The sequence below is a fragment of the Trichechus manatus genome, unplaced genomic scaffold (genome assembly GCF_000243295.1).
Source record: "Trichechus manatus latirostris isolate Lorelei unplaced genomic scaffold, TriManLat1.0 scaffold00122, whole genome shotgun sequence".
Taxonomy (NCBI): domain Eukaryota; kingdom Metazoa; phylum Chordata; class Mammalia; order Sirenia; family Trichechidae; genus Trichechus; species Trichechus manatus.
Window position 1 is genome coordinate 5,525,318 of NW_004444058.1, and position 26,194 is coordinate 5,551,511.

The 26,194-nt window shown below is 52.7% G+C and overlaps 2 protein-coding genes across 2 annotated transcripts in view; both read right to left on the minus strand.

Moving 5' to 3' along the window:
* NIBAN3 (niban apoptosis regulator 3) overlaps positions 1-19,457 on the minus strand; it is a 26,022-nt gene extending 6,565 nt beyond the window's left edge. Inside the window, exons 1-12 of the mRNA XM_004384401.2 lie at positions 19,400-19,457; positions 17,070-17,200; positions 15,918-16,043; positions 15,207-15,321; positions 9,881-10,048; positions 9,152-9,267; positions 8,952-9,068; positions 8,587-8,749; positions 7,731-7,921; positions 5,233-5,391; positions 3,945-4,061; positions 3,760-3,867 (exon numbers count right to left, since the gene is read on the minus strand). Of these exons, the coding sequence (XP_004384458.1) occupies positions 3,760-3,867; positions 3,945-4,061; positions 5,233-5,391; positions 7,731-7,921; positions 8,587-8,749; positions 8,952-9,068; positions 9,152-9,267; positions 9,881-10,048; positions 15,207-15,321; positions 15,918-16,043; positions 17,070-17,200; positions 19,400-19,454 (1,566 nt within the window). The 5' untranslated portion in view covers positions 19,455-19,457. The remainder of the gene's footprint in view (positions 1-3,759; positions 3,868-3,944; positions 4,062-5,232; positions 5,392-7,730; positions 7,922-8,586; positions 8,750-8,951; positions 9,069-9,151; positions 9,268-9,880; positions 10,049-15,206; positions 15,322-15,917; positions 16,044-17,069; positions 17,201-19,399) is intronic.
* Positions 19,458-22,584: 3,127 nt separating this feature from the next.
* Positions 22,585-26,194, minus strand: part of PGLS (6-phosphogluconolactonase) — a 7,711-nt gene continuing 4,101 nt past the window's right edge. The window contains exons 2-5 of the mRNA XM_004384402.3: positions 25,384-25,491; positions 24,424-24,525; positions 23,948-24,088; positions 22,585-22,910 (exon numbers count right to left, since the gene is read on the minus strand). Coding sequence (XP_004384459.1) covers positions 22,773-22,910; positions 23,948-24,088; positions 24,424-24,525; positions 25,384-25,491 — 489 coding nt within the window. The 3' untranslated portion in view covers positions 22,585-22,772. The remainder of the gene's footprint in view (positions 22,911-23,947; positions 24,089-24,423; positions 24,526-25,383; positions 25,492-26,194) is intronic.

Below are 26,194 nucleotides of genomic sequence, written 5' to 3' on the forward strand. Positions count from 1 at the left end.
AAAAAAACAGTTGATATTGAGTCAACTCCAACTCATGGTGACCTAGAATTATGCTCCATAGGGTTTTCAATGGCTGATTTTTCAGAAGTAGATCTCCAGGCCTTCCTTCCTAGGCACCTCTGGGTGGACGTGAACCTCAACTTTTCCGTTAGCAGCTGAGGACAGAAACCCCTTGCATCACCAAGAGACTCCACATTACACATATATATATATACATTATGGATAACATTTTGCAAAGAATGGGAATTCCAGAACACTTAATTGTGCTCATGAGGAACCTGTACATAGACCAAGAGGGAGTCATTCAGACAGAACAAGGGGGTACTGCGTGGTTTAAAGTGAGGAAAGGTGTGCTCCAGGTTGTATCCTTTCACCACACTTATTCAATCCGTGTGCTGAGCAAATAATCTGAGAAGCTGGACTGTATGAAGAAGAACAGGGCACCAGGATTGGAGGAAGACTCATAGCAACCTGCGATGGCAGATGACACAACTTTGCTTGCTGAAAGCGAAGAGAACTTGAAGCACCTACTGACGAAGATCAAGGACTACAGCCTTCACTAGGGATTACACTTCAACATCAAGAAAACAAAAATCTTCACAACTAGACCAATAAGCAACATCATGATAAACGGAGAAAAGATTGAAGTTGTCAAGGATTTCATTTTATTGGATCCACAATCAACACCCATGGAAGCAGCAGTCAAGAAATCAAACGACGCATTGCCTTGGGCAAATCTGCTGCAAAAGACCTCTTTCAAGTGTTAAAAAGCAAATATAGCACTTTGAGGACTAAGGTGTGCCTGACTAAAGCTGTGGTGTTTTCAATCTCCTCATATGCATGCTAAAGCTGGACAATGAATACGCAAGACTGAAGAAGAATTGATGCCTTTGAATTATGGTGTTGGGGAAGAATATTGAATATACCATGGACTGTCAAAAGAACCAACAAATCTGTCTTGGAAGAAGTATAGCCAGATGCTCCTTGGAGGCAAGGATGGCGACCTTTGTCTCACATACTTTGGACATGTTATCAGAAGGGACCAGTCCCTGCAGAAGGACATCATGCTTGGTAAAGTAGAGGGGCAGGGAAAGAGAGGAAGACCCTCAGCGAGATGAACTGACACAGTGGCTACAACGATGGGCTCAAGGATAATGATTGTGAGGATGATGCAGGAGCAGGAAGTGTTTCGTTCTGTTGTACACAGGGTCACTATGAGTTGGAACCGACTCGACAGCACCTAACAACAACACAACAATATACATATATATACATCAGGGATGGATTATCTAATAGGTTAAGGTAATCATGCTGCTTACCTTGCTTACTAGATCATCCGTAGTGAACAATTTCAGTTTTTCACCATATTAAAATTTCTGCTAGGTATGGCTGTCATCTGTTTCTCTCCCAACCTTACAGCACTTTCCGATAAAATCAAAGCCTCTTTTCAAATTTGTAATCCCTGACAGGGACGGAATATCCAGTAAGCAAGGTAAGCACGGATTTACTTGTGCTTACTTACTAATCTGTAGTGAACAATTTCATGTATTTTCACAATGAAAAACATGTGAAATTGTTCACTACAGATTAGTAAGTAAGCACAAGTAAGCCCGTGCTTATCTTGCTTATTGGGTAATCCACGCCTGATATACTTACAGTATATGTATTGCATACACGTATGTATCCTGGTGGCGTAGTGGTTAAGAGCTCAGCTGCTAACCAAAACATCGGCAGTTCAAATCCACCAGCCACTCCTTGGAAACACTATGGGGCAGTTCTACTCTGTCATATAGAGTTGCTATGAGTTGGAACCGGCTTGACGGCACCTAACAACGACTATATATATATACACGCACACACACACACACATTCTATTGGTTCTGTTTCTTGTAACCTGACTGATCCATGGTGTAAAATAACGAGAAAAAGCAAATCCCCTTATTGGGACTAGGGTGATCGTCTCCACTGTGACACCCCCCCATCACTTCCTCTGTGTCTACAGAGTTCTATGAATACCTAAGTCAGACTTCCCCCCGTCCCTGAGCCCCATGTGGCCGAGCCCCTGTGATCTCCCTGCTCCTCGATCACTCTGCTCCAGCCACATCCCCTTCCTCACTGTTCCTCCAACACACCAGGCACAGCCCCGCCTCAGGGCCTTTGCACACACTGTGCCTGCTCCCTGAACGCCCTTTCCCCCTTCCCAGATGTGGCTCATGCCTTCAGGTCCCTTCTCAAGTGTCATCTTCTCATTGAGACCCTCCCTAACCACTCAGCACCCCCCAGCCACTCACACAATCCCCATCTGCCTCCTCAATTGTCTCCAAAGCCTGTGTCACCCGCTGACACATGATGTATAAGACCTCACCCCAGGTGTCACACGGCAGATGCAGGGTAACAAGTGCACTCATGGGGGAAGCAGAGGGATTGTGGGAGCCCAGAAGAGCCACCAGACCCAGCCCAAGAGCTCAGGAAACAAAAGTCTGTAATGGTCTGTTATAGATTGAATTGTGTCCTCCAAAAATAATGTGTTGTAAATCCTAATTCAGATACCTGTGGATAAGAAGTCCCTGGGAGGCACAATTACGCGATCGACTACTAGCCAAACGGTTGGCGGTTCAAACTCACTCAGAGGTGCCTCAGAAGACAGGCCTGGCAATCTGCTTCTGAAGGTCACCGCCATTGGACAACCTATAGATCAGCTCTACTCTGACACACAGGGGTCGCCATGGGTAGGAATTGACTCTATGACAACTAACAGCACCATACTTGTGGATGTAATAATCCCACTTGGAAAGAGAGTTTTCTTTGTTATGTGAATGGGACCATATCGGTGTAGGGTGTGTTTTAAACCTAATCCCATTTGAGCTACACAGCCAGAATGCTCCTTAGAAGCAAATATGGCAAGACTACATCTCACATACTTTGGACATGTTATCAGGAGAGACCAGTCCCTGGAGAAGGACATCATACTTGGTAAAGTAGAGGGTCAGCGAAGAAAGAGGAAGACCCTCAACGAGATGGATCGACACAGTGGCTGCAACAATGGGCTCAAACATAGCAACGATTGCGAGGACGGTGAGGGACTGGGCAGCGTTTGGCTCTGCTGTACACGGGGTCACTATGAGTCGGAACCGACCTGATGGCACCTGACAACAACAACTTTGAGATGCAAAAGGAACAGATTAGGCACAGAGACAAGCAAGTTCAAATGGGGGAAGATAGATGCCACGTGGGGATCTCCAGGGAACTCCGAGAAGAATGCTAAAGAAGCTGAGACAAGGATTTCCCCTGACAGTGGACAGGGAGAGAGCCTTCCCCTAAAGCCAGCACCCCGGATTCGGACGTCTGGTCTCCTGAACTCTGAGAAGGGGGCAGTGGTCGTTCAGCGGTAGAACTCCTGCCTTCCATGTGGGAGACCCGTCTGCCAGTGGAGGCTTGCGTGTTGCTATGGTGAGTGTTGCTGGTGCTTCCAGCTTAAGACAGACTAGGAAGAAAGGGCTGGTGATCTACTTCCAAAAAATTAGCCAGGGAAAACCCTACAGATTACATCGGTCCAATCCCGTTGTGCGTGGGGGTCACCATGAGTCAGAGGCCGACTTGACAACAATAAGCAACAACAACAAACTAAGAAAATAAATTTGTGTTTTTTAAAAGCAACCACACGTGGTAATTCTATTACAGCAGCTCTAGATGACTAAGACAGGGCCCCTGAGCTCGGTCATGCTTGAGCAACTGCCTGCGCAGCGGTCCTTAGCTCACCAGTTTGCGGCCCGGCTCCAGCTGGCCCAACACAAAGGGCAGGAAGATGCGTACCAGCCACTCACGGACAAACTGCCTCTTCGCAGAGCCACAGTCCGACTCGAACTTCTGCAGGATACACCAGAGCAGCCCTTCAGCCACCGTTGGACCCCCCAGGCCCCACCAGTGTGCCCTGTGGGCCTTACCTTCAGCACGCGCCCCCTGACTTTCTCCAGCTGCTTGGCAGCCTGCTGGCAGTCCAGGGCTGCCGTCAGACACTGGTCGGCCAGCTGCAGGAAGGTGGTTGCAGCATCCGCCATGAGCTGTGGGAGGAGGGGCTGGGTGACCCCAGAATCCATGCTCTGGCATTGGGGGGGCATTCAGTCCAGCCGGGGGGCATCTGTGCACACTGGTGGAAAGCACTCTCCCTCTAAGGGATTCAGGATCAGGGTGCCTGGCCCGGTGAGTGTAGAGCTGGCTGGAGTCCAGCCGCCTCAGACCACGTCATTGTGCAGTGTGCAAACTGAACAACTGTGCCGGGCAGCCCTGGACATTCCTAGATCCCCGTCTCCCTCACCTACCTCATCCATCAAAATGTCCCTCCCCTTGGCCTCCAAAACACACCCTACTTGTTCCCTACCAGCAACCCCACCTGGTTCAGTCCCTGCCATCTCCCTTCTAGATGCTGCCCTAGCCTTTCTGCCACTTCCACTCCTGCCCCCAACAGCCCCTGCTCCTCATGACAGGTGGAGGTTCCTAAGCCATGAATCAGGTCATAGAGCCTCCCCTGCTCACACATCTGCTGTGGCTCCCTATTGCCACAGGACAGAGCTGGCTCCTTAGCCCAGTGCTTAAGGCCCTGTGGGATCTGCCCTGCTCAGCTCACCAGCCCATCCCCCACTACTCCAAAAAAAACAAAAAAAACCAAACCCATTGCCATGGAATTCATTCCGACTCATGGCAACCCCATGTGTTACAGAGTAGAACTGAGCCCCATAGGGTTTTCTTGGCTGTAACCTTTACAGAAGCAAATCGTCAGGACTTTCTTTTGAAGCACCACTAGGTGGGTTCAAACCACCAACCTTTAGATTAGTAGCCCGGCTCAAACCATTTGCGCCACCTGGGGACCAAAACCTGCAATCCAACCTCTCTAAATTATTTCCAAATGCAGTCAAGCTCTCTCACCTCCCAGCACTTAATCCCTGATGTTCCCTTTCCCCAGAACCTGCCCCACCCCCATTCCTCCCATCGCCGTTCCAGTGTGAAAGGCCCCTCCTCAGGAAGCTCGTCTGTCCCTGGAGATGGACTAGGTGTCTCCTTGGGGCACATCCTGTTTGTGTATCCCCCACCACAGCCCTGCCCACTCAGCGTGGTCACTGCCTGGTCACGAGCTCATGATCCTAGGGGCTGGAGGGAGGGCCAGGTCTCTCTTGGTCATCTTGGTGTCCTGATGTCCCCAGCACACACCTGGCACTCGCTCCCACCCATCCACACCTGCTGAGTGAGATCTTGGACCCTAAACACCAGGCTCCGAGTCCCGAGGAAACCAAAGGGTGTAGCCAGCTTCTGCAGGCGTTCCTGCTTCCTCCGGGCCTCGCGGTAGCACGTCTGCATCAGTTCTGGGTCCCACGGCATCTCCCCGAACGAGTAGACCTGTGTGCCAGAGAAAGCCGATGAGAAAAACACTGTCAGCAGATGGAAGAGTGGGGCCAAGGACCCCACCGCCAATTCACTGAAGTAGAAACCTAAACGAACACACGGCACGCCCAGGTCATCACCAAAGAATGCAAAATCAAGTAAGTGCAAGGGGCCATTGTTGCTGTCGTTGTTAGGTGCCATCAAGTGGATTTTTGACTCATAGAGACCCCATGTGACAGTAGAACTGCCCCATAGGGTTTTCATGACTATAATCTTTACAGAAGCAGATCACCAGGCCTTTCTCCTGTGGAGCTGCTGGGTGGGTTTAAACTGCCAACCTTTTGCTTAGCAGTCGAGTGCGCCATCAGGGGCCATTCTAAAAACTGAACCAAACCCACTGCCAGTCCGACTCCCAGTGACCCTATAGGACAGAGTAGAATTGCCACATGGGGTTTCCAAGGTTGTAATCTTTACAGGAGCAGACTGTCACATATTTCTCCTGTGGAGCAACTGGTGGGTTCTAACTGTCAACCTTTTGGTTAGCAGACAAGCACTTTAACCACTGTGCCACCAGAGCTCCTGGGGCCATTAGATGGCTATAAAAAGGCAAACACTGGAACACAAACAGATACCTGTCCAGCAGTGTTCACTGCAGCATTTTTCACAACAGCCAAAAGGTGAAAACAACCACATGTCCATCAGCACATGAATAGATAAACACAGTGTGGTCTGTACGGACGATGGAATATTACTCAGCCATAAAGAGAATGAAGTTCTGGTGCAGGCTACAACCTGAATGAACCTTGAAAATATGCTGAGCAAAGTAAGTTGCAAAAGGACACACACTGTATGATCTCACTTATAGGAAATAAGCAAATATACAGAAAGTAAAGATTCTTCATGGTTACCAGAGATGGGAGGGAGGGCGAAAAGGGGAGTTTTTGTTTGGCGGGCCCTGAGTTTATGTTAATGGTGGTGGAATGTTTTAGATGAGGATAGTGATAATGGTAGCACAATATGAAACGTGTAATCAATGTCACTGAGTTGTAAATGTGGAAGTTGTTGTGCTGGCAGATGTGTTGGTGTGTATGTTTTCACCACAGTAAAAAGAGAAAAAATAAAAATAAAAAATGATAAGATGCAGTGCTGGTTCCACTGCGGGAAAATAGACACACTGAGTCCCTCTGGGACCTATACCGATGGCCTGATACCCGCTCTGTGCTGGGCCCTGGGGCTACAGAAATGTAGTAATCGGATCCAGGTTTTGCCCACAAGGAGCTCAGGGTCATGTTGGAGGAGACAGACTGCAGACAGACAACCACAGAAGGACGTGAACACTGCTGTGATGTGGGAAGCTCTGGCAGCTGGGGTAGCAGAGTGATTCAAGGAAAGCTCCTAGAGAAGGTGATTATCAAATGGAGGTCTAATAATGAATTGAAGGTTGCCTGGCACATTGTTGTTATTGTTGTCGGGTGCCATGGAGTCAGTTCCGACTCACAGAGACACTGTGTACGACAGAACGAAACACTGCTGGGTCTTGCGTCAACCTCACGATCGTTGCTATGTTTGAGCCCATTGGTGCAGCCACTGTGTCAGTCCATCTACTTCAGGGTCTTCCTTTTTTTCACTGACCCTCTACTTTACCAAGCATGAGGTTCTTCTCCAGGGACTGGTTTCTCCTGACAACATGTACTCTATTTTGAGGAGGCAGCTCTTCCCCAGTCGTATTTTGAGTGCCTTCCAACGTGAGGGGCTCATCTTCTGGCACTATATCAGACAATGTTCTGCTGTTATGCATAAGGTTTTCACTGGCCAATTTTTTCAGAAGTAGACGGCCGGGTCCTTGTTCCTAGTCTTTCTTAGTCTGGAAGCTCTGCTGAAACCTATCCACCACAGGTGACCCTGCTAGTATTTGAAATACCAGTGGCATAGCTTCCAACATCATAGCAACAGGCAAGCCACCACAGTACCACAAACTGCTAGATGCGTGGTGGTGCCTGGCACATAGAAGAGGCCCGTTGAATATCAGATGAACTGAGTTTACTTGCACTGGGCAGAATTTCACGGCTTTGGGTGTAGCCCCATAGCTGAACCTGGGGACTGGGAGGAGGAGGAGTTTGAGGGAAAGATGATCCCAGAGTGCTTTTGCTAAAATGCCTCTCCTTCCCCGCCCCACTGCGTTTAAACGGTGCCCAATGACCATAATAAATATGAACAAGGGGAATGCACCAAGGTCCTCTGAAAGTAAAAAGCAGCCTAAAACAAATTTCAGAGGTTTTTAAACAGAAAAAAATGTAAAACTCCTGCAACTTTTCTGTCAAGGTAACACACTGCCCCCGCTCGCTGGACCTCACCTCCCTGCGCAACCGCGCGCCGGAGGGGCTCCCACGCAGGTGGCGAAACAGGCGGTCCATGCCCTGTGCGAGGAGGGTCCGAACCGCCGCCAGAGCGGCCCCCATGGTGCTCAGCAGCGTCTGCGTGACCCGGGCCAGCTGTGCATCCACCTCTTGGCGCAGGCACGACTCTAGGGGGCCCTGGACTTCGGCTGGGGGCAGAATACACTGGCCTGGGGTCCCCTCCGTGAGGTGCCCCGCAAATGGCGGGGCGGGGCCGCCTGGGCTCAGCAGGCCAATGTGGACGGGAACGCAGACTCTGAGCACCCGTCTCCGTCTCGTTTTACAGATGAGGAGACTGAGGACCGGCCCAAAGGCTCACAGCTCCGGGGCACAGAGCCAGGATTCAACCAAGGGGGTACGTCCACTGTCTTGACCGGACAGCCCAGGGCAGGCCCCACCCCTACCTGCGCTCCCTCCCTCAGCCCCTCACCCGCCCGGCCTCACACCCCGCTCCAGCCCGCCACCTTCCCACAGCCCCGCCCCCAGCTCTGACTCCGCCCCTAGCCTCGTTGCCTGTTTCTCAGCTCCCCCCATTCAAGCCTCACCCTCCTGCCCCGCCCTGTCTCTTCTTTCGCTCCCCCATCCCTTCCCCCAAACTGTATTCCCTTTCTTCGCCTCAGGTTCTCGCAAGATTCTGTCCCTCCTTTTCCCGCAGATTCGCCCCTTTCCCTTTCTTTCTCGGCCCCGCCTCTGCCCTGCCTCACCCTCCCGCCGCTTCCCAGACCCATCCTTTTTCTGGCCCCGCCCCCAGTCCAGGTCCCTCCTCTTTCGTCCTCTTACCCCGCCCCGCCCTCCCGGCCTCCCCCAGCCTCACCCCGCAGCCTCCTCGCCACCCGCGCCCGCAGCCGGAGCGTCTGGTCCACATCGGGACGGATCGTCCTCTCCAGGGTGGCCAGCAGCTCCTCCTTTTCGGGCTGGAAGGCGCGGAGCTCTGCGGAGACCCCAGCTAGGACGGCGGCGTGAACTGCGTCCAGAAGCTGCGGCACCGGATGCGAGGACCCACACGGGCCAGGGGTGCGGGAGACAGCCGAAGAGAGGGGACAGAGAGACAGAGACAGGGAGATGGAGAGACAGGGCGCAAGTTAAGTGGGGACAGTCGCGGATAGGAGATCCTGGGCAGCCCCGCCTGCCTCTCCCCCACCAGCAACCCCTCCCCACGCGTCCCCCACCCCGCCTTACCTCGGTCCAGGCCCAGGCGCGGGCGCGGGCGCGGGAGCGGCCGACCCCCCTCAGGCCGGGCGGGGTCTGGGAGCACAACGCGGGCAGCAGCTCCTGCATCAGCACCGCGGTCAGCACCTGCGGAAGAGAGGGTCGCTGGGGCCTGGCGGGCCAGGTGAAGCCTGGGTGTCCCGGGTGCAGGCGCGCAAGGTGGTACTTACCTCGGCGTCCGAGCCCAGGTTCACGTCGTCGTCGCCAAAGTGGCCTTGGTGCTGCCGGTACAGCCGCACGGCGTCCAGGAAGGCCCGGGCAGCGGGGGCCGAGCTGCGCTGCAGGACTGAGGGGCTCCCTAGTACCCGGAGGGGACGCCTACCTCCGCCCCGCCTCCCTCTTCTCCCCACCAGGTCCCTGAACACTCGAGTCTCGCCCACCTCCGGGACTTGTACAGTCTTCTGCTGGGACACATGCCCCCAGGACCACCACCGGCTCTTAAGACGCCTTTTTACCAGGTAGGAAAAGGCGCCCCCTGTGGGCAGCTGCAGGTGGGGCAGGAGAAAGGGGCGGGGCCTGGGGTGGGCAGGGCCTTCCGAGGAGTGGCCTGGTGGCGTGGGGCCTAGAAAGAGTGGAGCCCCAGCTGCCTCTCCAATTGGGCATGTTTATGCAATGTAGATCCTGTTTCCGTTCTTCACCTGGCTGGCCCCTCATCTTTTTCAGGCCCCAGCTTCAACCCCGGAGAAACCCTCCCTGACCACTAGGCTGGGCTTCCACAGCACTGTCCCCATTACAGTCCTGGTCACTCTTAACTAACTGCCTAGTGCCCCTTCTGCTGTCCCTAACGACCGATTTGACAGATAAGGAAGCCGAGGTTTGGAGAAGTTCCCACAGCCAGCAGGGGCACGTGCGATCCCAGAGCCTGAGCCGCACCACTGCCTGGCCTTCCCAGGACCCACCAGTGCCCCGAAGCCGGATGCCACCCTGGAGGGCCAGTTTCCAGGCACGCTGCGCCTGCCTGGTGGTTGTGAAGAAACAAAGATGCTGGCGAAAGGGGTGCTGCAGGAAGAGGGGGAAACTCGCGGGCATTTCCAGGAGGGGGTCAGGCTCTTCCTGTGCAGGATCTCCTGAAAGCAGACAGAAAATTAGCATGCCTTCATTCATTCACTTTACAATCCATCATTCATTCACTAGAAGAAAATGTCCATGAAATGCTTATAGCAGCCCCTGGCATGGACCATTGCCCCTGGCATGGACCATTGCTCCTGGCATGGCATGAGCCACAGTGATTATTGCTGCCACTATCCTTATTCCAGCAGTACCAGGCTTGGGCACAGTCCTGGAGAACTGTGGGCTGTCTTCCTCAAGTGCCCAGAGCAGACATCCCTAATCCATGCCTGCATTGTATCCCAACCTCAGCATCCTTCTCAACACAGCTCCCTGGGCAGACATCACCAATCAATCCAAGTTGGGATGTGAGCCCTGATTGTTGTCCCCACCTGATGGCTAGAAGGAGTCAGCCAGGCCTGGGTTTGAGCCAGCACACCACTTACTAGCTCTATGCTTAGAAAAAGATAGACAGCTGCCATTGTGTTAACTCCAACTCGTGGTGACCTTATGTACAACAGAACGAAATGTTGCCCCATCTTGTGTGTCATCTTTAGGTCACCAGCATGTTTGAGTCCATCTTTGTGGCGACTGTGCCAGTCCACCTCACCAAGGGTCTCCCTCATCCTCACTGACCCTCTACTTCACCAAACATGATATACTTCTCCAGTGATTGGTCCCTCCTAATAATATGTCTGTCTTAGGCTGGATTCTCTAGAGAAGCAAAACCAGTGAAGTGTATAAATATATAGAGAGATTTATATCAAAGAAATGGCTCAAGCAGTTGTAGAGGCTGGAAAGTCCTAAGTCCCTAGGTCAGGCTGCAAGCGTCTCCCGACTCACATAGCTGCAGGGACTGGCGAACCCAAGATCCACAGGTTAGATGATGATTACTGGCCCACGGCTGCGAAGGCTGCTGAATCCAAGATTGGCAGGTAAGACTGCAGGCTGCTGGCCCAAGTCCCAAGAACTAGAGGTCAAATGTTGACAAGCTGAATGCAGGGTCCAGAGTAGAGCAAAAACCCATGAGCCTTGCCAGAAAGTCCACCTATATTGGATGCAGGCTACACCCCCAAGGAAACAGCCTTTCAACTGATTGGCTACTCACAACAGATCCCATCATGGAGGTGATCACATTATATCCGATCTCATCATGGAGGTGATTACATCATTATATGACTACTAAACTACATCATAACTGCCAAACCACTGAGAATCGTGGCCCAGCCAAGTTGGTACACAAACTTAACAATCACAATGTGCAAAGCAAGTGAGTTGGATGATGTTCTATTGTGATCTATAAGGTTTTCATTGGCTGATTTTTGGAAGTAGATAGCCAGGCCTTTCTAGTCTGTCTTAGTTTGGAAGCTCTGCTGAAACCTGTCCACCATGGATGGCCCTGCTGGTATTTGAAATACCAGTGGCATAGCTTCCAGCATCACAGCAACACAAAAACCACCACAGTACCACAAACTGACAGATGGGTTGGAGCTCTATGCCTAGGGCACACTTTTTTATCTCATCTCTCTGCCTTCAATTTTCCTGCCAGTAAAATGGGGTGTCTTAGTTATCTAATGCTGCTATAACAGAAATACCACAAGCGAATGGCTTTAAGAAACAGAAATTTATTCTCTCACAGTTTAGGAGGCTAGAAGTCCAAATTCAGTGTGCCAGCTCTAGGGGAAGGCTTTCCCTCTCTGTCAGCTCTGGGGGAGGTCCTTGTCTCCTTTCAACATTTGTGGGCCCGGCATTCCTTGGAGATCTCCATGTGTGTTGGCATCAATCTTCCCCTGGGTCTAGGAGGTTCTTAGCACAGGGACCCTGGGCCCAAAGAACGTGCCCTGCTCCCAGCTCTTCTTTCTTGGTGGTAGTGAGGTCCCTCCCCTCTCTGTTCACTTCTCTCTCCTTTTATCTCTTGCAAGATAAAAGGTGTGACTCAAGCAAGGGTGTGACTTGAGTCACACCCTCTTGCAAGATTGTGACTCAAAATACACCCCAAACTGATCCTGCCTCATTAACATCGGGAGGCTAGAATTTAAAACACATCACAAAATGGAGGATAATTACATCAGATCACAAAATGGAGGATCATCACACAATACCGGGAATCATAGCATAGCCAAGTTGACACATACTTTTGGGAGACACAATTCAATCCATGACATGGGGTTAACAGTGATATGGACCACCTAAAGCAGTTGGGAGGACAACACAAGTGAATTTATTTTTGGTTAATTTATTTGGGGTCCCCTATATCGAAAGCAGGATGATGAATAAGGAAGACCGAAGATGAATTGGTGCCTTTGAATTGTGGTGTTGGCGAAGAATATTGAATATACCACGGACTGCCAAAAGAACGAACAAATCTGTCTTAGAAGAAGTACAGCCAGAATGCTCCTTAGAAGCAAGGGTGGCGAGACTATGTCTCACATACTTTGCACATGTCATCAGGGGGGATCAGTCCCTGGAGAAGGACATCATGCTTGGTAAAGTAGAGGGTCAGCAAAAAAGAAGAAGATCCTTGACGAGATGGATTGACACAATGGCTGCAACCAAGGGGTCAAGCATAGCAACAATGGTGAGGATGGCGCAGGACCAGGCAGTGTTTCGTTCTGTTGTACGTAGGGTCGCTATGAGTCAGAACACATTCAACGGCACCTAACAACAACAAATCCTTGGTCCACCGTCTGTCAGTTTGTCATACTGCACTGGCTTGTTTGTTGCTGTGATGCTGGAAGCTATGCCACTGGTATTTCAAGCACCAGCAGTGTCACCTATGGTAGACAAGTTTCAGCGGACCTTCCAGACTAAGACAGACTAGGAAGAAAGATCTGGTGATGTATTCCCAAAATGAGCCAATGAAAACCCTATGGATCACAACAGAATATTGTCTGATATAGTGCTGGAAGACAAGCCCCTTGGGTTGGAAGACACCTGAAATATGACCAGCTATGCCTACATGACCGACTCCCAGTAAAAACTCTGGTCACCAGGGCTCAGGGAACATCCCTGGTGGGCAATATCTCATGCATGTTGTTACACATCGATGCTGGGAGAAGTAAGTGCTGCTCACCACCCCATGTCATAAGAAACTCAAACTCCATGTTATGATGTTTCAGCATCCCTTTTCTTCCAGCCTCTGCTTAAATATTACTTATTTCAAAATAGCAGACCTGCTTGCCTTCTAATCAGCTCATACTCTCATGCAAAATCCTAGAGAACAGTCCCGAGGCAGTTCTTACCCTAGCTGGTGCTCCCTTTTCCCACCCACACGTCACATCTGGGAATTCAGATGAGGACTCCCTGACCTCCCTGCTAAATTCGCACCCCTACACCCCCAGTTTCCCACTGACTACTTTAAAGTAGCCAGTATTTCTAAGTCCACAAAATAAGGTGTGCTCACCCCCAGACCTTATTAAAGGCTGAGCTTCTCTCCCTGATTCTCCCCTTCATTGGCACCCATGTGAACTTTGGATGCAGTGCTGGAGGTGCTCACTTATCTATGCCAAGAAATTTGGAAGACAGCTGCCCGGCCAATTGACTGGAAGATATCCATATCTGTGCCCATTCCAAAGAAAGGTGATCCAACAGAATGTAGAAATTATCAAACAATATCGTTAATATCACATGCAAGTAAAATTTGGTTGAAGATCATTCAAAAGCGGTTGCAGCAGTACAATGACAGGGAACTGAAGAAACTCAAGCTGGATTCAGAAGAGGACGTGGAACAAGGGATATCATTGCTAATGTCAGATGGATCTTGGCTGAAAGCAGCAAATACCAGAAAGATGTTCACTTGTGTTTTATTGACTATGGAAAGGTATTCAATTGTGTAGATCATAACAAATTATGGATAACGTTGTGAAGAATGGGAATTCCAGACACTTAATTGTGCTCAGGCAGAACCTGTACGTAGACCGAGAGTCAGTAGCTCAAGCAGAACCCCGGGATAGTTCGTGGTTTAAAATCAGGAAAGGTGTGCATCAGGGTTGTATCCTTTCACCATACTTATTCAGTCTGTATGCTGAGCAAATAATCTGAGAAGTTGGACTATACGAAGAAGAATGGGGCATCAGGATTGAAGGAAGACTCATTAACAACCTGTGATACGCAGATGACACAACCTAGTTGCTGAAAGTGAAGAGGAATTGAAGCACTTACTGATGAAGGCCAAAGACTACAGCCTTCGGTATAGATTACACGTCAACATAAAGAAAACAAAAATCCTCACAACTGGACCGATAAGCAACATCATGATAAATGGAGAAACTATTGAAGTTGTCAAGGATTTCATTTTACTTGGATCCACAATTGATGCCCATGGGAGCAGCAGTGAAGAAATCAAACTATGCATTGCACTGGGCCAGTCTGCTGCAAAAGACCTCTTTCAAGTGTTAAAAAGCAAAGACGTCACTTTGAGGACTAAGGTGTGCCTGATCCAAGCCATTGTATTTTCAATCACCTCGTATGCATGCGAAAGCTGGACAATGAATAAAGAAGACCAAAGAAGAAGAATTGATGCCTTTGAATTATGGTGTTGGTAAAGAATATTGGATATACCGTGAACTGCCAAAAGAATGAACAAATTTGTCTTGGAAGAAGTACAGCCAGAATTCTCCTTAGAAGTGAGGATGATGAGACTTCGTCTCACGCACTTTGGACTTGTTATCAGGAGGCATTGGTCCCTGGAGAAGGACATCATGCTTAGTAAAGTAGAGGGTCAGTGAAAAAGAGGAAGACCCTCAATGAGACGGACTGACACAGTGGTTGCAACAATGGGCTCAGACATAGCAATGATTGTGAGGATGGTGCAGGACCGGGCAGTATTTCGTTTCTGTTGTACATAGGTCGCTATGAGTCAAAATCAACTCGACAGCATCTAACAACAACAACTTTTGATTCTGGTCAGGTGACCTACCTCTCCTTCTCACCCTGGCAAGAGTGGCCGTGGGTGTTTCTAGAGCAGTCTCCTCACCCAGGGGCAGTTCTGCCGCCAGGGGACACTTGGCGATGTCTGGGGACATTTTTGGTTATCACAACTTGAGGAAGTGGGTGGAGGCCAGGGATGCTGCTCAACACCCTGCAGTGCACAGGAGGGCCCCACCACGGAGAAGGAGCCTCCAAACATCAGCAGTGCTGGGGTGGGCGCCTCCCCTCATGTGGTCCCAGGAGACTAACCCGAGGGGTCTGGGCAGAGAGCATCCAACAGGCAGAGGTACTCGGGACGTGAGGTCAGGACTGTGTACCCCGTCAGAGCTGCAGAGCCAAGAGGCTTGCGCCCATTCTCATATTCCTACAAAAGGCATCCAAAGAACAGGTTTAGGATGAATCTAACCTGCGGCTTCCATGACCCAACTTTAGACCCCAGGGAAGGTTTTGGGAAACTGGGGAAGTTCTCCCTCCTACCTCTTCCCAACTCTTATGCCTCCAGCACCTCCTGTGTGCCCAGCTGATCCCAGGTGTGTATGAGATTATCTCATCGAATCCCCAAAGCCCCATGGCATGGGCCATCAGTGTCTCATTCCACAGAGGGGGAAACTGAGTCCAAGGGAGGCAAGTGACCCACCTGAGCTCCCTGGCTGGGAAGCAGCACTGCAGTAATGAGCAAAGGCCTCCACGTGGTTTCACTAGTGACTACGAGTGAGTCCCTGCCCTCCCCGCCTGAGCCTCAGTTTACCCACCCGGGCCACAGGGCATGCAACAAGATGGTCGGGCATCCTGGGCCAAGCACTCAAGTCGGGAGGGGACTGAATTCACACTAAATGATGGAGAAAAGAGATCTGGAGGGCGGTGAGGGCTCGCTATGCTGGGAGCTGGGACCCCACAACCGTGCTGGGGCGGGGTAGGATGGAGAGGAGCAGAGTTGGAGGACCCGGGCGGCGCACTCACCTCCCTGCGGCTAAACCACTCCAGCCGGCCGTCCCCACGCAGGACGCAGAAGCTCGGCTGCCATCGGGGCGGGCTGCCCCGCAGGTGGGTCAGAGGGCCTCGGTGCTCGCGAACGCGGGGCAGCTTCTGCCAGGAAGGACCGGCGAGCGTCGGGGCGCGGACGGTGCCCCCGGATCCCTACAGCGCGGACAGCGCCCGCCTGCCCTGGCGCCACCAAATGTGGGGCTGGGGTCGCTGCGTCGTGTGATTCTTCGTTTCTTAAGCACCTTACAGCGGGCCCTGGTTTGAGAGCTTGCAGATGTTACCGGGTGTCACCTGCACCGCGGCCCCGCCCCGGGAAGTGGGGCTCACATAGCAGCGGTCCTATGAGTCTGGGTCAATAAATACACAGCATGTTCGGGAAAACAAACACTTAAGAGACCTGCCCCGCAATGGAAGTGGCCTCAGAGGCCGCCTAAGAGGATGGGGCGGTCACCGGGCTGAGAACCTGGAGCCCGAGCTCCCATCACGGACCCCACTGCACCTCCAACCGGGAACGTCAGCAGGTGGCGAAGGCGGCTCCCGGGGGAGCCCGGAGGGGACAGACGGCCCGTCCCTCCCTGGGTGCAGCTTGTCCACTGAGCAGCGCCAGGCACAGGCCCACAAGGCTTCCACCCTGCGCCGCCTGCCCGAGAGCCCCCACAGCATTGATACCTGCTACAACCTGGATGAAATCTGAAACATTAGGCTCAGTGAAAGAAGCCAGACTCAAAAGGGCAAATATTGTATCCGCCAACGTATATGAAACAGGCAATGTACAGAGATCAAAACTTATTCGTGGTGACCAGTGCGGCAGGGAAGGGAAAAGTGGAGTCATTGTCTGGGAAGCAATAAGTTTGTTTACGGTGATGGGAAATTTGGCAACGATTGTTAGTGACGGTTTGCGTATGATTCGTGTCATTGGTGTCACTAAGTCGCATCCGTGAAAAACGTTGAATAAGCCAAAAGAAGAAGAAGAAGAAAAATGAATGAATGAATGTTTTAAGTTGCCCCACCAGCCAGGGCAAAGGTCTGGACGTTGGAGCGTGGCCAGAGGGGAGCCTGGCACTAGCGGTTTCACCCCAGCCACGCCCACGAGCCAGCCACGCCCCCCACCCCTTTACTCCCGCTCACCTTACTGCGCAACAGATGGCAACCGGCGGGTTCCTGGGGGCCCAGCTCGCGGGAGATCTGCCACAGGACCGAGGCCGCCAGCTGCCTGCGATAGCACGGCAGGAAGTTCTTCAGCAGAGCGTCCACCTGACCTGAGGGGACAGGGGAACAGGAGGATGGTGAGGCCGCCGGATGGGCCCGCAGGCCTGCCTGGGAGAGGGCAGGATAACAGGAAAGCCACCGTGGGCTCCTACCTGCACCCAAAAATGACCAACAAGACGTGCCCCGAATGCTATTCACCTAGAAGCCTCCGCTGCAGTTTTCCCTGCACGTGGGTGGCAACAGGGTGGTGGGGGAGGTGGGGTGTTAAGGCGTCTCTTGCCTAACTTGTAATTTATGCACAACAACCAATCGAACCAGTGACCATCAAGAGGCTTCTGACTCATGGCGACCCCATGTGTGTCACAGGGTTTTCAATGGCTGATTTTTCAGGAGTAGATCGCCAGGCCTTTCTTTCAAAGTGACTCTGGGTGGATTCAAACTAGTAGCCAAGCGCTTAACCATTTGCACCACCCCAAAACAAAAAACTAAACCTGTTGCTGTCCAATTGATTCTGACTCTTAGCGACCCTATAGAACTGCCCCACAGGGTTTCCAGGGAGCAGCAGGTGGATTTGAACTGCCCACCTTTTGGTTAACAGCTGAACGCTTATCCACTGCACTACCAGGGCTCCTTGGACCACCCAGGGACTCCTTAATGCACAATAGACATCATTCAATTGTGTTTAAAGTGCACAATTTTATGAACTTTGATGCAATTATGCACCCGTGAAACCATTGCCACAACTGAGATCATGAGCAGATCCATTGCCCCTGAAAGTTTCCTTATGCCACTTACCTGGGGAGATTTTCAAGCTTTCTTTTTTCACTTGTGGTAAAATATATATATAACAAAACATTTGCCATTTCAACTAGTTTTACATGTACAATTCAGCGACATTAATTACATTCATCATGTGCAGTCATCACCACTATCTGTTTCTAGATTTCAGAAGCTTTTGAACACCCCATCCCAGCACAAGGGAACTTTCTAGAGTGATGAAGTGTACTGTATCCTGATGTAGAAGGTGATTATCCAGGTGTTAAAGTTCTTTAAGTTGTCCCCTTCAGATATATGCACTTAACTGTATATTACTTCTATTCTGCTGCCTGGAATGTGGGCCCAATGGCTGGAGCCACAGCAGCCGTCATGCACCACAAAGTGACCTTGAAACCATCCAAGGCAGAGCCTCGTGTTGGAAGGAGCTCAGGCTCTAACTTTACCAGCCTGCCTGCCTCAGCACATCTCTGAGAGAGAAACAAATCATTATGTTGTTTAAGCTACTAAAGGCAAAAAAAGTCCTGACACAGGGTAAAGTAACTCATTGAATTCTTACAATGGCCATGTGAGGTAGGTATTGTTGCTATCTCATTATGGGAGAATGAGGCCCAGAGAGGGGCAGTCACTTGCCCACAGTCACAGAGTAGGGGCAGGGCCAGGGTGCAAACTTCAGCAGTCTGACTGTTCTTTGCACATGCTGTTCCCCCTGAAGGGAATGCTGTTCCCACATGTCCTACGTGCTGACTCCATTGCACCCCTCCAGCCCCAGCTTGACCACCGTCTCCTGGATTATGACCCCCTGAGGGTGGGGGGCCCCTAGCAGGTGCTCAATCCACATGCAGGGGCTGGGAGGGGGGCGGAGGGAATCATTAGGCACTGACTCCTTCCCAGCCACATCTCAGACTGGGAACTGAGCCTCGGTCCCTGGGGACCATGTGGAGGGACCTGCTTGTCCCTGCCTCTCTAGAGGACCACATTGCTGGGCCTGACTGGGCCTGGACACCCCCACCCCGGTTTATGCCCCAACCCCATCCCAACCCCCTGAATAGGGTCATTAGGTTAAAAACCAAAAGACAGGAACCAGTTAAATTTGAATTTCAGATAAATAATAAATATTTTAGCATAAGTATGCCCCATACAATATATGGGATATGCTTACACTAAAACATTATTCATTGCTTATCTGGAGTTCACATTGACAGGGCCAGGTTGGTGCAAATGATTAAGCACTTGACTACTAGCCAGAAGGTTGGTGGTTCAAACCTACCCAGAGATGCCTTGGAAGAAAAGCCTAGTGATCTGCTTCTGAAAGGTCACAGCCTTGAAAACCCTAGGGAGCAGTTCTACTCTGCACAGCGGGGTTGCCATGAGTCAGAGTGGACGCAACAACTTACATCAACCTGTACTGTGTCTGACAACCTGTGCCCTGACCCTGCATGCCCAGCTCCCACCCCATCACCTGCCCGGCTCACCCTTCAGGTGCTGCTGCTGCCGCTTATCCAGGGGGCTCGAGGGCCGCCCCCCCATCCTGGCCCAAGGTCTCTGGGCTCGCCTGTGAGTAAAGGCCAATACCCCTGCGACTCCCTTGGCCCCAGGTCCCTCGGCTCAGGGGTAGCCAGGAGCAGGGCGCTGGGGAGGCCCGGACGCTGCGGAGACCAGCGTGGTCTAGAGGCAGAGCAGGCCCAGGTGTGGGGCTGCCCCTCTTTCCTCTCTCCTCTCCTCCCTCCTCCCCCTGCAGCTGCACCTCCTTGCTCCCTGAGGGCCAAGGCTGCCCCAAGCTGGTGGTTTCTGCCTTCTGCTGGGGCCCAGGGTGAGGTTGGGGAGATGAAGTGCTGTCCATCTGGCCTCATAGGAGGGATGCCTGAGGGATGCAGGGCAGACATCTGGCAGGACAAGCCGGCAGTCATTGGTGTGTAGGAACAAGAAAGGGGGGTTGGGAGGGACACACACACACACACACACAAAATCCACTGCAGTGGAGTCAATTCCTGCTCATGGCCACCACATGTGTGACAGAGTAGAACTGCTACATAGGGTTTTCTTGACTGTAATCTTAATGGGAGCAGATTGCCAGACCTTTCTTCTGCAGCACTGCTGGGTGGTTTCCAACTTTCAGTTAGCAGCTGAGCGCTTAACTGTTGTACCAACAGAGCTCCTTTTCTGGCTGGGGGGGGCGGAATCTAATTCCTGGTGCCCTTCCCCACTGTGCTCACCTCTTGCTGGACAATGCCAGGGATGAGGACCCAGCTCTGGACCAGCCCCCAGGAGTCCCAGCCCCCGGGGTCAGTGCTGGCATAGAGGGAGTGGGAACTGGGGTCCTGGTTGAAGGGCAGGGCTGGAGGGCCCTGAGAGGGAGCGGGGACTAGGGGACACTGAGGCTTTGCCTGAATTCCTTCCTGCCCCCTGAACAACCAACCAGTCACCTCCTCTTCATTTCACTTTGTGTCTCTTGGGGGTCCCTTCTCCACAACCCCAGCCCCCCATCTCCATTGTACCCCCCACCCTCCAAACCCAAGGTCTGACCACAGCCCTGACTTCAAGCACCCCTGCAGCTCCCCCTCAGCCTCGGGGAAACACCAGCCTCCTCACTCCACACCCCCTCCTTCTGCGCCCCTCAGCCGCCTGCAGCTCCCTGCAGACCCCATCGTCTGCCCTGTGTCCCCTCCAGGCCTTCGCCCTGACTGGGCAGCAGGCACCTGGACCACACCCCAACTCCCTTGAGTACCTGGTCTCCCGTCTTCACCTCTCAGGCCTTAGCTGGGATGCCAGCCCCTTGGGGAGCATCCCTGCACCCCTGGCCAGTAGGGTATGCCCTTTGTGCTCCGACTGTGCCAGTGCATCCCCCATCACAGTGGCTATCTCCGGACTGGGGCTGGTAAGTCCTGTCTCCCACCCCGTCACCTGCTTTTCCAGTCCCTAGTCTTTGCTGAATGAATGAATGAATGAATGGGACGGAGTCTGCTCTCCAGGCTGCAACGTGAGCCAATGGGGGTCTCTCAGGCTTTGTGGAGCCATAAGCAGCACAGGCCCGCTGCCCACCAAAGACCATGAGACAGATGAGACAACAACACTCCTTTTAGTATCAGGGTCACCCTAGAGCCGGGGCCTGTCAGCTGAGCCCCCAACTCTGGCTGAGAGTAGGACGGGGCTCCTAAGACCCTTGCCAAGGTATAGCCAATTCCTGGGGCAGGCTCAGGGCTGGAGGAAACCTCAGTGGGGGCCAATGGTGATGTTGCACCAAGACCTGAAGGAAGTGAGGGGCCACGCCAAGCCAAGAGCTGGAGGAGAGAGAACTCCAGGCAGTGGGCACGGCAGGTGCAAAGGCCCTGAGGTGGGAATGAAGGTGACTGGTTCCAGGAACAGCGAGGAGGCGGGTGGGCTGGACCAGGGCGACTGAGGGGCAGATGGAAAGGGAAGTGAGTGGAAGCTCACAGGGGCCACACAAGGCCTCCTGGGCTGGATGTGGAGGGGGGTGGGTTTTACCCTCAGGGCTATGGGGAGAAGGGTACAGGAAACAGGAGCACTGTCAGTGGGATCCCCCTGTGTGGAGACCTCTCCCTGGGGTCCCAGTGTCCCATCTCAATTTCCCTCTTCTCAGCCCTCTGCTCTGCCTCTGCCCATGGTGGGGGGTCATGGCCACCTGTTACCCACCCCCATGCTGCTTTCCTTCCTACCCCCTCACCCCTGCCCACTGTTTCTCAACCTGTTTTCGGTCCTACTTCCTCACTTTCACTTCTGGGCCCAGTGAGACTGTTGGCAGAAACTTGGCTTTCAGTGGTTTCAGCTTCACTCCCCATCTGGGGAGCCACACCCCTCTGCGGTTTCAATTCCCCCCTACGGCTCAGGGCAGTTACTTGCTGGGTGCAGGGCATCCCCCAGACCCCACACTCAGCACTGCAGGGGCCACTGAGCCTACTATGGGCCTGACTTTGAGGCCCTGGCATCCATCAGCTGCTAGAGAGGTACCTCTGGTATATTCAAGGCTCTGAAAAGGCCCACAGCTCAGCAGGACGCAGCGGTCTCTACCGACCCCGTGCGTGCAGTGGAAGCTCGGCCAAGGGGGCATGCAGGGGGTGGAGTTGTGTCCCCTAAAAAGATACATCCATGTCCTAATCCCTGGGACGTGTGAACATGACCTTGTTTGGACATAGGGTTTGTGCAGGTGTGATTAAGTTAAGGTTCTCAAGGTGAGATCATCTTGCGTTTAGGGTGAGCCCTAAGTCCAATGGCCAGTGTTCTTATAAATGAGACAGAAGAGGAAAAGATACAGAGAGGAGACGGCCATATGAGGACGGAGGTAGACACTGGAGTGATGTGGCCACAGGCCCAGGACCGCCTGGAGCCACCAGAGCCTGGAAGAGACAAGGAAGGATCCTTCCCTGAAGCCTCCAGAGGGAGTGTGGCCCTGCTGACACCTGGTTTCCAATTTGTGAGAAAATAAATCTCTGCCGTTGTAAGCCCCCTAGTTTGTGTACTCTGTTCCGGCAGCCCCAGGACACTCACAGGAGGTGCCCACCCCCAGGGAGGGAGGGCAGGCTGAGACCTGCCCAGGCTGGGACAAGACATGCTGGTCAAGGGTCAGCGCTTCAACCCGGGCACCCCCAGGCCTACCGCCCACCAAGGACCACAAGACAGATGAGACTCCAATCAATGTTTCTTTTAATATCCAGTTTGCTCAAAGCCACGGCCCGTGGGCTGAGCCACAGCGGGGCCCTCGTGGCTTCTGGAAGTGCCACGAGGCTTTGCTCAAACAGTCAGGAGTGTGGCGGGGAGTGGGGCCCAGCCCCAGAAGGCCCTAGCCACTCGGGTACACGTGGTCCCAAACCGTGGTGTCTGCCCAGTGGGCTACAACGTGGAGTGCTTCTCGAAGGGCACAGTCAGCAGGCGGGCGGCCGCCTCATCCAGGAACCAGCACAGCTTCCCCGTGTGTGGCTGGACCAGAGCAGCAGGGAGCGGGTTCTCCTCGTGGTCTTCCAGGATGCGCTGTGGTGAGAGGAGCGGGGTCAGAAGTGGGAGCCAGTGGCAGCCCCCCACCCGGTGCCCCCAGAGCTCCCAGGACCCCAATGGACATGATTCTCAAACCCTGGAGACTGGACACCACCCTTTCCAGCTGCCCTTGCTGTTGTTAGGTGCCATCACGTTGATTCTGGCTCATGGCAACCCTGTGTGTGTGGATTAAAACTGTTCCATAGGGTTTTCAAAGCTGTGACCTTCTGGAAGCAGATTGCCAGACCTGTCTTCTGAGGCGTCTCTGGGCAAGTTTAAACCAAGCTTTTGGCTAGCAGTTGAGTGCTTAACCATTTGTACCACCCCGGGACTCCCCAGCTGCCCTAGCAGGGACACAACACTTTAACTCTAAACCAAAACCCAAATCTGTTGCTGTTGAGTCGATTCTGACTCCTGGCGGCCCCATGTGTTACAGACTAGAACTGTTTCATAGGGTTTTCTTGGCTGCAGCCTTTACAGAAGATTGCCAGGTTCTTCTTCTGTGGTGCCTCGGAGGACTCGAACTACCAAGCTTATGGCTAGTGGTCGAGCACAAAGTAGCTGCGCCACCCTGGGACCTCTCAGTTTAACTCAGGGGTCGGCCAACCTTTTCTTCAAAGGACCAGATAGTATTTTCGGCTCTGCGGACTAGCTGGTCTCCGTTACAACCACTCAACACTGCCGTTGTAGCCGAAAGCAGCTGTAGGCAATATGTGAACAAATAGTCTTGGCTGTGTGTCAATGGAACTTTGTTTATCGACACTGCATTTGTCTCTGAGGGCACCTCTGGCCTCATCTCATCAATTTTCATCTCATAATCGTTAATTCCTAAATAGCCTCTAATTGCACCTTTGATCTTCCCTTTGACCCAAGAATTACTGAATTATCTCGAGATCCGATGCTTCCAGCACAATGATACCCAGGGTCATATTCTTCCCTGAGGCCCTGGGACAGGGCCTATGTGCCCATGGCCGTCTTAGAAACAGGGCCCACGTGTCCATGACCTTCTTAGAAACAGGGCCCTCGGCCATTACCTTCAGAACAGCTGCCTTGCCTTCTCCAGTTGCCACGAAGATGACAGTTCGGGCTGCGTTCAGCACGGGAAGTGTGAGGGTGACACGCTGAGGTGGTGGCTTTGGGGAGTCACTGATGGGGGCCACAATCTTCTCCTTCTCCTGTGGGAGGGAACCCCGGATGGAGACAGAAGCACAAAGTCTCTTCTGCTCTCGACCGCTTTCTCCATGTCAGGCATGGTCCATAAATCATCCCAATCAGCCCCCATCCCAATCAGCCGCGGTAGCTGATTCAAGGCTCCCGTTTTAAGACAGGTGAACAACGGAGGCTCAGGAGGGTTCAGCCTCTTGTCCTGGGTTGCCCAGTGAGGTTGGTGGTTGGCAGAGGCTGACTCAAACTCTGGCTCTAGGCACCACCCAGCAGGCAGCCCTCCCTCCAGCAGCCCCAGGAGAATGAGCTGAGGTTTGGGACTCCAAGGGGTCTGCGTCACACTCACCTGCAGGAGCGGGTGGTCTGGGAAGAGTGAGCACGTGTGGCCATCAGGTCCGATCCCTAGGATGAGCAAGTCGAAGACTGGGATGGAGTCCCCTTGGAAGGCCTGGGTGGGGGAGAGGACGGTGCAGAGAGGGTGTGAGGGAGGGGCTCAGAGGGCACCAAGGGACAGTTGTCAGAAAGAGAAACGCAAGTGGCTTTAACCCAGTGCTATGGATTGAATTGTCTCCCCTCAAAATATGTGCTGGAATCCTAACCCTATACCTGTGAATGTGATCCCATTTGGGAATACGGTTTTGCTGCATCAGTGAGGCCATATCACTATAGGGTATATCTTAAACCAATCCCTTTTGAGACATAAAAGTAGGAGATAAGGCACAGAAGCAAGGAAGCACAGATGGGGGAAGATAGATGCCATGTGGAGATCACCAAGGAAATGAGGAACAGAAGCTGAAAAGTGACAGACCTTCCCCCACAGCAGACAGAAAAAGCCTTCCCCTAGAGCCAGTGCTGAATTCAGACTTCCAGCCTCCTGAACTGTGAGAACATAAATTTCTATTCCTTGATGCCACCCACTTGTGGCACTTCTGTCACAGCAGCACTAGATAACTAAGACACCCAGGAAGGAACACTCAGCCTCACCTGTGATAAAAGACACTCTAATCTACAAAGTTCTGTCGGGCTAGCCAGGCGTCACAGATCTGGGGACACAACTGTTGCAAAGGTGGGGACCCAGGCCCACTACCAGGTCATCAGTCCCGCTTGGACTCCCCAGGGTAGGGCTGTGGCCTCTGGGAAGGCAGAGGCTTTCCAAGAGAGGAAGACTCAAAGGGGGCGAGGCCTGCCGACGGCCCCCAGGGGAGTTTCTGTGGGTAACCCCCATGCAATGCCACCTACAGGTAATCAACACCCTGGGCGTGGCTGGTGCGTGGGCGTGGCCTCCGTTGGTCTTCTCGGAACTCACCTCTCTCAGCTTCTTGGCATAGTCCTCCGCTGCCTCCTCCACGGACAGTGAGGGGTTAATTGTGATCACCTGGCCTTCGGGGATAGGCAGCCTGGACAGCAGCTGGGCCTGCACAGACAGAGGGACAAAATCACAGCCATCACCCACTCTCTGCTCAGGAGGCCCCACAAAGGAGCCGCTGGACTCCGCCAGGCGCGACCTCGTGGACAGCCCTCCCATTACACCTTTCCACGTGGCTTTGTGTTAATGCGCTGAGTTTTCCTTATTTATTAACTTTATTATCTGGCGTCTCCCCTCTTTGAGCCCCGTGAGGACGAGGCCAGCTCTGCCAAGCTCCCCACTGCGTCCCCAGTGTCCAGCACGGGGTCCCACCTACAAGGGGCGCTCAACATCTGAGCAACTTTCTCTTTTACTGGTTTTTTTCCCCTCCCCGGGACCAATTGATGCCTCTTAGACGGCCGCTCGCAGGCTCTTAAGACCCCAGACGCGGCCTGAAAAGCTTGCAAGTGGCCATCTAATAGGCATCAATTGGTCCCAACCATCTGGAGTAAAGGAGAATGAAGAACACCAAAGACACAAGGAAAGTATTAGCCCAAGAGACAGAAAAGTCCCCATAAACCAGAAACTTCATCAGCCTGAGACCAGAAGAACTAGATGGTACCCAGCTACCACCAATGACCGCCCTGACAGGGCACACAACAGAGAGTCCTGGATGGAGCAGGAGAAAGGTGGGGTGCAGAACTCAAATTCTAGTAAGAAGACCAGACTTAATGGTCTGACTGAGACTGGAGGTACCCCGGAAAGCATGGCC